Source organism: Citrus sinensis, chromosome 9 (assembly GCF_022201045.2).
Source record: "Citrus sinensis cultivar Valencia sweet orange chromosome 9, DVS_A1.0, whole genome shotgun sequence".
Classification (NCBI taxonomy): domain Eukaryota; kingdom Viridiplantae; phylum Streptophyta; class Magnoliopsida; order Sapindales; family Rutaceae; genus Citrus; species Citrus sinensis.
Window position 1 is genome coordinate 24,330,138 of NC_068564.1, and position 10,674 is coordinate 24,340,811.

The following is a 10,674-nucleotide window of genomic DNA, read 5'->3' on the forward strand; positions in this document are numbered from 1 at the left end:
ATTCATCGCATCATAGAAGTTTTTATGATTTCCCAGTAGAAATTTACTAAAACGTGCAAAAATCCTATTTTGTGTAGAACTCTGTTTGCATTGAGTGACATATAAGATGCCACATCAGTTCAACTGTGTAAATCCAGCATTACTCATCTCTGTCACTCTCTCTATATACATGTAGCAGTCTTTGGAACCTCAATAGCCAGATCCTGGTAGCAACACCAATTGTATTTAAAAGCATAGTGCATCAGTGGTTGCTTTGTTTAGTTTAAATTTCTTGATAGTTTAAAAATGCTGAAAAATCATTACAATTTGGGTAGAATAAGTTCACAGCATGATACAAGTCTTCATCACATCTTCGCCGCGGCACTGGAATGGCCGTTATCCCAACTCCATTTCCATTGTGCATGAAACTAATACTTGATCGTAGAAAGCTGCCAGACGTGAGCACATTTGTGGGGGAAGATTGTATTTTTCACCATATAGAAACAATAACGCTATTCTTTTCCATTTTTCTTCTTTTTGGTGGTTATATTTTGTTCACCAAATAGGAAACGATAATGTTACATAGTTCCGGCCTTTTTAATTTTTAATAAATAATATGAAGATAAGGGCTGCGGGAGTCAATTATGTAATTCTTTGAGAGTTGGAGGGTCAATATTGTCAAACTCTTTTGGTTAAATGTATTTTTGTGTTTCCAATTATGAAGCAATTATGGACCCCTGACTGAAAATCTTGAGTAAACAGATTGATAGAGAAATAATCAAGGGCTGCTAAAATGAGTCAAGTTGTCTCCAATTCTCTGGGAAGTGAGAAAGTGTCAAGATCTTTATAGAGGGTCCCATTTTGTTTTTATTAACGGTTCAACTCCTTCATTTGTTAATTCAAGCTTTATTGGTTGATTTTATTTATCATGATACCCGTAAAATTTATCCGCTACCATGTCATTTATGATGTATCTACTATAGGGGCTTGGAAAGCTGAACAGAAATTGAAGCTGTCGCTGTTTTCTTAGTTTCCAAATCAATAATTAGTGAAGAGCCACCATTGAAAACGGTATGGCACCTTGTTTAAATTTTGTTTGACAGTCTGCTCCGCAATATTTTTGTCGACAAATTCAAACTGAAAACACAGCTGGCGGCGCCTTCTTTGAATGTAAACGTTGACTCTTCAATAAAATAACAAGCCAGTGATAGCTTTTTCAAAATAGGCGTTCCATTTATTCATTTGTTTATGTGCAAAAATGCGACGACGCACGTACGTAGTCATGAAACAGAACTTGTGCAAGTGCTATGCCGGTTTTTTGTATACATAAAATTTGTACCCTCCCACGAAATTTGCTCATCATTTTTTCCATTTTTACGAATGGAAATCAATCTTCTTTACATCTATATCTTTAGTTCTTTGATCTTCTTGCTGCACATGGAGTTGTCACTGGCAGCTGATACAATAACTCCCGAAACATTCATCCGTGATGGTGAGAAGTTGGTTTCATCATCTCAAAGGTTTGAGCTTGGCTTCTTCTCCCCTAGAAACTCAAAGAAGAGGTACCTGGGTGTATGGTACAAGAAGATCCCCGACACTGTTGTCTGGGTTGCTAATAGAAATAGTCCAATTTTCAATCCAAACACAGCGTTGACCTTTAGCAATAACGGATACCTTGTTCTTCTCAGCCAAAGAAATGGCATTATCTGGTCGTCGAACATGTCTAGAAAAGCAGAAAATCCGATAGCGCAACTTTTAGACACTGGAAACCTCGTTATTAGGGATAACTCCAGTGGTCATACTACTGAAAGCTACTTGTGGCAGAGCTTCGACTACCCCACAGACACTCTGTTAGAAGGCATGAAGTTGGGCTGGGACTTGAAGAATGGTCTTGAACGATATTTATCATCATGGGAAAGTACTGACGATCCATCCCCTGGAAAGTTTACTTTCAGACTTGTCATTCAAGCGATACCTAAAATATGCGCTTACAATGGATCTGTAGAATATACCTGTACTGGACCATGGAATGGAGTTGCCTTTGGAGCTGCTCCTACATTTACAAGCTTTCTTTATGAACAAGTTTTGGTGCAAGGAAAAGATGAAATTTCTTTCTGGTATGAGTCTTACAACAGTCTGAACATAATGATTTTAAAAGTCAACCCCTCGGGTTTGATCCAGCGTCTAATATGGAACGAGAGGAGCACTGCATGGGATGTTCTGTTCTCAGCTCCAGATGGTTTTTGCGATGATTATGGGTATTGTGGTGCTAATGCGATTTGCAGTGACGACAAGACACCTAGTTGTGAGTGCTTGAATGGATTCAAACTCAAATCACAGGACAACCAGACATGGCCTAGAAAATGTGAGAGCAGTCATTCATCAGATTGCAAAAGTGGAAGCCAGTTTATAAAGCTTGATGACATTAAAGCACCTGCCTTGCTAGAGGTTTCACTAAATGAGAGTATGAATCTGAAGCAATGCGAGGCTGAGTGCTTGAAGAACTGTACATGTAGAGCTTACACTGATTCCAAATTAACAGGACGAGACAGTGGCTGTTTAATGTGGTTTGGGGACCTGATTGATATGAGAAAGACAATTAGAAACTTCACCGGGCAGTCAGTCTACATACGAGTACCTGCTCCGGAACCAGGTACAATTATTTCCGTAGTAATTGTCTAATTGATAGTGCAAAAGTTCCACTTCTTTGTTACAGCGAGGCTTGGGCTACTTGTTTCAGGAGTTAAATTGAAGACTCAAATTTTAGTTTTCTTACAGTTCAACATGTGTCTATTGGTTATCGAACTACCCTGCTAAGAGTCTAGTACCTGGCTTTACATAGGATATTATTTATGTATAGCCATCGAATTTTGAGTCATGGTTGTCTCAGTTGATATATCAAGCTGGCCAACTTTTGCTAAACAATTTGTTAATCAATTAGATTAATATCAAACGACATGAGTTCTGAGTGTTGGTAAGTAAGCTCACTAGTGGAGATTAAAGAAATAATTATATTACAAGGATTATTTGACAGCATGTACGGCCATGTAAAGTGAAATTGATCTCTATATTGGTCACTCTTCAACTGCTATGCCCGTCGGTGTGTTAAAAGGCTGCAATTTCACATTGATATTTGGCTCTTTCCCACATTTTTTGCAAAATTAAGCTAGATTTTTGCATTCTTTTGATTGACTTACTTTGATAACGTATATACTTTTGGGTCCAGGAAACAAGAAGCTACTATGGACAACTATAATAATTGTTCTTCCGGTGGTACTTGTTGCTGTTTATGTTTTTTGTCGAAAGAGGAGAAAACTCAAGGACAAAGGTGACCTTTTAGATCACTCTCATATGTTTTCTGTTCCCATGAGTATACTAGTGCATAGGAGAAAACTGTACGCTCACTTTCCTTAAAGCTGTCTTGCAGAAAGAACGAAAACTGAAATAAGCCAGGATATGCTGTTATTCGACAAAAATATGGTCAATGCGGCAGGAGCAAAAAATAAGAGTACGGAATCTTGGTTCCCATTTTTCAGCTTGGCAAGCATAACTGCAGCTACCGATAACTTCTGTGAAGAAAATAAGTTAGGAGAAGGTGGCTTTGGACCTGTGTATAAGGTACCATTCTTGTCATATTAACTACAAAAACAGAGTGAAGAGTGATGTGTTGAAATATGAAATTGATCAGGGAAAACTACTTAATGGAGAGGAAGTCGCAGTTAAAAGGCTTTCAAGTCAGTCAGGACAAGGACTAGAAGAGTTTAAAAATGAGATGATGCTTATAGCAAAACTTCAACACAGAAACCTTGTAAGACTTTTTGGTTGCTGTATAGAACAAGGTGAAAAGATTTTGATTTATGAGCACATGCCTAACAAAAGCTTGGATTATTTTCTTTTTGGTATGTAATTTTTATCATTTATTCAAAAAACGACCTGTATCATTTACGATTATAGATGTTCCTCATGTAACGGTTTGATATTGTAACAGATCCCACCAAAAAAGGGCTTTTATGTTGGGGAACACGAATTAGAATCATTGAAGGAATTGCTCAAGGACTTCTATATCTTCACCAATATTCTAGATTAAGGGTTATTCACAGAGATCTCAAGACAAGTAATATTCTCTTAGATAAAGACATGAACCCCAAAATATCAGATTTTGGTATGGCAAGAATGTTTGGTGGAGATGAATTGCAGTCAAACACGAAAAGGATAGTTGGAACTTAGTATGTATACTAGAATTGCGGTTATTATTTAAATCCTCATTCAAATATTACCTGCTTGCCTGTGTTTGTAAATCCTTTTTAGATGCTTAAATATGTGATGGAACTATGAATTTCAGTGGTTATATGTCACCTGAGTATGCGCTGCGCGGCTTATTCTCTATCAAATCTGATGTATTCAGCTTTGGAGTATTGTTGTTGGAAACACTGAGTAGCAAGAAAAATAGCCACTTCTATAATACTGATTCGCTTACCCTTCTTGGCCATGTAAGTGGCAATATTTCCCACTTTTTTTGGGCTCTTTGAATATATTAAGACGAATCTCATAATTGTTCTAAATGAAGAAAGCTACAATCATTGAACTGGAAAAGTAAAAAGTTTCCTAGCTATTGCAGTAAACAATATGAGAGTTAGCTTATCATTTAGCATTTGAATTTCTGTTATTCTTCAGGCATGGAATCTGTGGAATGATGGTAGAACCTGCGAACTGATGGATCCCATATTGCAGAATGAAGCATCATATCCGATCCTGAAGAGATACGTTAACGTAGCCCTTCTCTGTGTTCAAGAAAATGCAGCAGATAGACCAACCATGTCAGAAGTTGTCTCAATGCTTTCAAATGAAATTGTTAATTTACCTTCTCCCCAACAACCTGCTTTTTCATGTGTAAATTCCGCAAATATGCAGCCAGATGCTTTTTCAGTGAATTGCGTAACACATTCGGTGATGGATGCTCGATAGCTGAACGCGTCTTGCTTTATGTGTTTTTATCTGAATTTTCTTTTCTTGTAGACAATAAATAAAAGTCTATTACTTCACTATTTATACAATCAGTGCACGCAAAGATTAAAATAAAATCTAATCTTGCAGGTTGCATATCAAATCGCGTGAGTTAAGAATTGTACATCGTGCTTTTACCGACTTAACTTTTTTGACATGCTGATATTTGTCCTGAGAGCTTGGCTTTGAAGTAGAAAGACCAGTGTCGTGAGCTTCCTTTCCACTCAAGCTGAAGCCGCGAGGATGTATATTGTGCTTGGCTTTGAAGTAGCGGAAGATAATGAAAAAAGTGGCTTCGTCAAGACATTAATAACTTGTCATGGTACATAAAATCTTCTGTTTTCCATATTTTTCTCTCATCAAAACCTTCCCAACTAGAGTCTGTCCCAGGGACTAATACCTGTTATCGAGTTCTTTCTAGTCTTTGTGCCCCAAACTTGGAACTATAATCTCAAACCTTCCTGATGAACTTTATTTCTGGAAGATCGCATCTTTTCAGCATGCAATATTTAGTGATCTTAGTCTTTGCAAAGTTTATGGTTAAGTATATTAAAATCAAATCAGCCGTCATCATGTTTCTCATCAATTTACATTAGTCAGTATTTGATGTAAACTAGGTGTCATCATGATATAGTCAGATCCATCTCATTTAATTTACGTCCGTGGGTGCTGGGAGGAGTTGTCTTTCATTTTTACGTGTTTGGTTTTAGAGAATAAATATATGGTAACAACTGAGGTCGAATACTGAACTATGATCCGGTCTTTCTCTATTATGTATTTGATTTTCAGATCAAAAGTGTCGAAACCAAATCAGTAAAGAAACCAATTTGGACTCCCCCAAGATCCACTCTAGGGCACTTAATCTCTGGTTATGATCTCAATAAACTAAACTTAATGTGATCCTTATTAGTTAACTGAAACTAATCAAGGAATTGAAGCAAAATCAGAATCAGATCTCACAAACACTGCACAAAGGTTTATAGTGGTTCGGTCACTTTCTTGCCTACATCCACTGTGAAAAAAGAAGCAAACTTTCACTAATTTTAGAGCTTACAAGATACAATGCTTAGGAGTAGAAATAACTGAATGATGATAATAAAGTAACAGACCATAAGACTTTATAAATTACAAGAAAATCATCTAGAACTGTCCCTTCTTGACCACCTCACGTTTCTGGGTTTATTTGCAAACAAACCCCGCAGCAACCTGCGTGTATAACAGATTTTTACGGCCATTTGAACTGCTGATCGACACAGGCCAAAGGCTCACTCAATCTGTTACTTAAACGCAAATATGGCTGCCGTCTTGATTATGTGAAACACGTAATGATTTATGTGTATTACTAATCCACCCAGCTGACATTACATCTCTGTCATACAGCTCCCTGAAATGCCATGTCCGACTTGTCGTATATACATGAACATATATTCGACATGTCAGACGCAATCTCATGCCCAGATACGAGGCCAAGACGTACAATTTTCCGGCTTGAACGTGCTGGTTGCTAAGATTTCTTGTCCGGTTGTCCACTGTAACTTTATTTGATCATTATAAATTCGGGTTGGCCTAAGTGTTGATGCTGAAATCGGCTCGCATTTACCCGATCAGATTTTTACACCAACGTTCACATTATCAATAATGAAGATATTAATTCTTTCTTGCTTCAGCGACTGCTCCAGCCACTGGCGTTGGAATTGTCCCTCTTTTTCTCACTAAGCATGCGTTCACAAAAGTGGATCAGAGACGCCGGTGGTTTTGCCGGCGTAAATCCTCCAATGCCTAAGTTAGTACAAGGTGTTTACGGAAAAACGGTGCAATTAAGGTTCAAATAATTGCTTAGAATTGGCTCACTCTCGGTATTGACAAAGTATCTGGATACAATTTGGCAGAGTTTTCCCTTCTTTCAGTTTTTCTATCCCTTTCTTCATCGATTTCTTCTTCTTTTATAGTCGTTGTCTCACGTTCCCGTTTAGCCTTCATCCCTCCTTTTTCGGGTGGTGGCAGCCCCTCATGGGACTCTAACTGCTATAATATGGGCAAACGTGGGATCTCGCGTCTCCCGCAACGATTCTGGGAAAAGCGCAACTACCATGATTCTGTGGGATCGTGTTCCCGCTTTTTCGGGGGATGGGTATCGTCTCGGTATATACCTCTGGTCGGTATACTCCCCTGGTTGGTACTCGTCTCTGGTCGGCTCATATTTGTCCCCGTGTTCTGCTCGTACCATTTGGCTGAGGTGATCCATGCCAGGGCGGAAATAGTAGCATGGCCAACCTAGTGCTTTTATTTACTTAACACCAGTCCCCCAGTTTCTGGTCTTGCGAGTGAAATGAGTTAAGAGTAGAAACTGATAGTCCAATCTTACCGACCTGGGGGCTTCTCATCTGGTCTTCTGTTTACCGGGACGGACCTGAGGTGCCATTTTTCTTCTGGGGAGGTTCCAACGTGAGCATGGGCCTTAATGAGCATGTCCATTGCATATCTGGGCTTGCATCTAGCCTGGCCTCTCGTAACGGTTAGTGACGTGGCATCTCCAGACTCTTCGTATTTGAATTTTGAAACGACGGGCTATTCGTCCTCGATATACAGTAAGTGAGCTGGCATCCCTATCACTTAAATGCTTTCATTTCCTCCTTTTCGTTTCAAATCCCTAGACTTACATCATCATCGTTTTGTTATTCGTCCCTCCGGCGTTAACCTACCCCCTCTTTGAACTTTACTCACACTTCCTGTGTCCGGAGCATCTACTTGCTGGGCTTTTTCTCTGTCACGGCAGCGCTATCAGGGCCAGTTCATTCCATGTATTGCTTTTAATCTCTTCTCTGGTTGTTGTTGATTGGGTTCTGTGTTGCCCCCTTTTGTATCCGTATACTCGAGTTTTCTTTGTTTTCTTTTGGGATTCCGATATGTCAAATCAGAAAAGGAAGTTAATTGTTGATGAGAGTGATGAAGAAATAGGGGATTCAGACCCTAACGTGTCAATACCCACCGATTTCTTAGGTCCCTCCAATAGTGTAGGTCCTTCCCATGGCAGGGATACCCTTGAATACCCACGCCCCCTGACCATTTCGCCTTCCCCTGAATTAGAGATTATGGGGAATAAAGGTGGACCCGCATCCGGCACTAGTGAGGATCACAGTTATGGTGGAGTTGGGGTCCCTGAAGAAGTGGGTGATGGCGAGGGAAGTAGTTCCGAGCCGAGCGGACCCTCTAGGAAAATGAACATTGGTCATAAGGTGGAGGCGGATTCTTACCCTATTGATTTCATAGCTTGTGTCATTACTCCCACTGATCTATTCAAACTCAGGAACCTCTACAACATTCCCGAGGAGGTTCTCCTTGTAGTTCCTGGGAAAGGTGATGTACCTAGTCAGCCTCCGAAGAGGTATGTGACGATGCACTTGGAGAGTTTCAGACTAGGAGCTCGACTGCCCCTTCAACGTTATTTCGCCAAGATATTGGGCGGTATGCACCTGGCTCCAGGTCAGCTATACCCAAACGGGTGGAGGGTTCTCTCGGCTATGTTTGTGCTGTGGGAGAGGTGCGGGTAGGAGGAACCTTCCCTTGTTGAAGTGAAGCATCTGTACCAGCTGCGGAGCAACCCAAAGGAGGCGGGCTGGTACTACTTCATGTCCAGTTTTGCAAAGAGGAAACCGGTCATCGGGTTTCCTTCTTCATGTAAGAATTGGAAGAACAAATTCTTCTTTGCTGGAGGAAACTGGTGTCCAGCAGTCCGGTCTCTTGGTGGGGATATTTACCTTCTAATGCATTTTGTCACCCCAGGTCATTCATTTTTGCCTATATTCTTAATCAAAATTGCCACTTATTAGGTTCTTTAACCTTGTTTGTTTTTTCAGAATCTTGGGGTTTGGTTAAGGACCTTGAAGACCAACCCTTGCTCCAGGTTGAAACTACTCTGGTGAACGTGTCTACCTGTCAAGACTTGCTGTCACCAACAAACTTAGTCGGTTCAGGCTTAGTGGACATTGCTGCCGGGATGGATAACAAGATCCTCAGTGCAATGAGCAGAAAGCGTGGTCGGGCTCTGAGCAACTCCAGCAACCCTCCTCCTCCTCCAAAGAAAGTCAGTGTTGTCCCTTCTAAGGCTTCTGTTCCTGCTCTGTCCCCTCCTCCATCTCGTAAGATTGTCGGGGAGAAAACTACTGACAAGAGTTCTAAGGTCAGCACACGCTCTGGGGACCGATCCTCTCCTCTTCTGGCTCGTGATCAGGGTGACTACCTGACCCCGTATCAGAGGGACTATGGGAAATTAGTGGGACCGAAGATGGTCCAGGACATTGAGAGCATGAATCTCAATGAATTAGCTGGTTCCGTCCAAAGGGTCTCCTTCAAGTTGGCCACCATAGTATCTTGTTACAAGAATAGGATCACGCGCCAGGAGAGAAAGCTCCAAGCTGAGAACCAGGACTTGAAGAAAAGGGTTGAGTCTGCTAATCGCTCGAAGGAGAAGCTGGCCAAGCTGAACAGGCAGATTACGGAGCTAGAGGAGAAAGTTGCGGTTGCTGAGTCCACTTCCTCTAAACTTGAGGATGAGTTGGGTGACCTGAAGTCCGATCTTCAGGCTACTCAAAGTGAAAGAGATACTTTGAGGACCGCCCTTGAGGGAGAGATCAAATCCCTGAGTGAGCAGCTGGCTGAGGAGAAAGGCAAATCCGCTGATGTGGACGATCGGCTGGATGCCGAGTATGACTCTGGGTTGCTTTCTCCTATAAGTGCATCATGTCTGTGCTTAAGGAAGAATATCCCGAGCTGGACATGAGCAAGCTGGAGGCTGGAGTGCAGTGGTATATGGCGGAGATCGGCCAGACAGATAAGGAGCAGGGTGAGCAGGATCAGGTGGAGGCTCCTTTAGATGGGGTGCAGGAGGGGGAAGCTGGGGGACGTGCTTTTGAAGTGGGACAAGGGTCCGTACCTCCTCCTCCCGATATTGCTGATCTTCCACCTCCATAAATAGCTGATCCTTCACCTACTGAAGCCGTTGACCCTCCTAATCCTTAGGTCTATTTTTGTATAGACTCTAGATTTTCATTCGTTTTGTAAACATTTAAACATTTATAAATTTTTAGATGCTCTCTATTGGCTTTCTTGTCTAGTTTTTTATCATAGATTGTTTCTGCAAAATAATTGGACAACTTATCTGATTTTGCCTGCTGGTTCCTTAGTGGACCGGCTAGAAGTAGGCATTTACTTGCCTTAGTAAAATTTTCGTAAAATTGATTGCTGGTCTTTTGTTGACCGAGCAGAAGTAGGCACTTACTTGCCTTAGTAGAATTTTTGCAAAATTAGCTACTGGTCTTTCGTTGACCGAGCAGAATTAGGCACTTACTTGTCTTGGTAAAATTTCCGCAAAATTAGCTGCTGGTCTTTCGTTGACCGAGCAGAAGCAGGCACTTACTTGCCTTAGTAGAATTTTCACAAAATTAGCTGTTGGTCTTTCGTTGATCGAGCAGAAGCAAGCACTTATTGCCTTAGTAGAATTTTCACAAAATTAGCTGCTGGTCTTTTGTTGACCGAGCAGAAGTAGGTACTTACTTGCCTTGGTAAAATTTCTACAAAATTAGCTGCTGGTCTTTCGTTGACCGAGCAGAAGCAGGCACTGACTTGCCTTAGTAGAATTTTTGTAGAATTAGCTGCTGGTCTTTCGTTGACCAAGCAGAAGCAGACACTTAC

At 41.0% G+C, this 10,674-nt stretch overlaps 2 protein-coding genes across 3 annotated transcripts; both read left to right on the plus strand.

Moving 5' to 3' along the window:
• The first annotated feature begins 1,224 nt into the window (after positions 1-1,224).
• LOC102620194 (G-type lectin S-receptor-like serine/threonine-protein kinase At4g27290) lies at positions 1,225-5,353 on the plus strand. Of its 2 annotated transcripts, none has more exons than XM_025094731.2 (7): positions 1,225-2,632; positions 3,206-3,307; positions 3,407-3,597; positions 3,668-3,818; positions 3,968-4,205; positions 4,322-4,469; positions 4,654-5,353. In XM_025094731.2, the coding sequence occupies exons 1-7, from the start codon at positions 1,228-1,230 to the stop codon at positions 4,942-4,944; spliced, it is 2,526 nt and encodes an 841-aa protein (XP_024950499.2). In that variant the 5' UTR covers positions 1,225-1,227; the 3' UTR covers positions 4,945-5,353. The 2 variants fall into 2 exon arrangements, with proteins under 2 accessions (XP_024950499.2, XP_006464879.4); XM_006464816.4 differs by having other exon boundaries at positions 3,668-3,878; positions 4,654-5,348.
• A 2,536-nt stretch (positions 5,354-7,889) lies between these two features.
• LOC107175547 (uncharacterized) lies at positions 7,890-9,954 on the plus strand. Its single transcript, XM_052434106.1, has 3 exons — positions 7,890-8,466; positions 8,841-9,664; positions 9,739-9,954. The coding sequence occupies exons 1-3, from the start codon at positions 7,890-7,892 to the stop codon at positions 9,952-9,954; spliced, it is 1,617 nt and encodes a 538-aa protein (XP_052290066.1).
• The last annotated feature ends 720 nt before the right edge of the window (positions 9,955-10,674 follow it).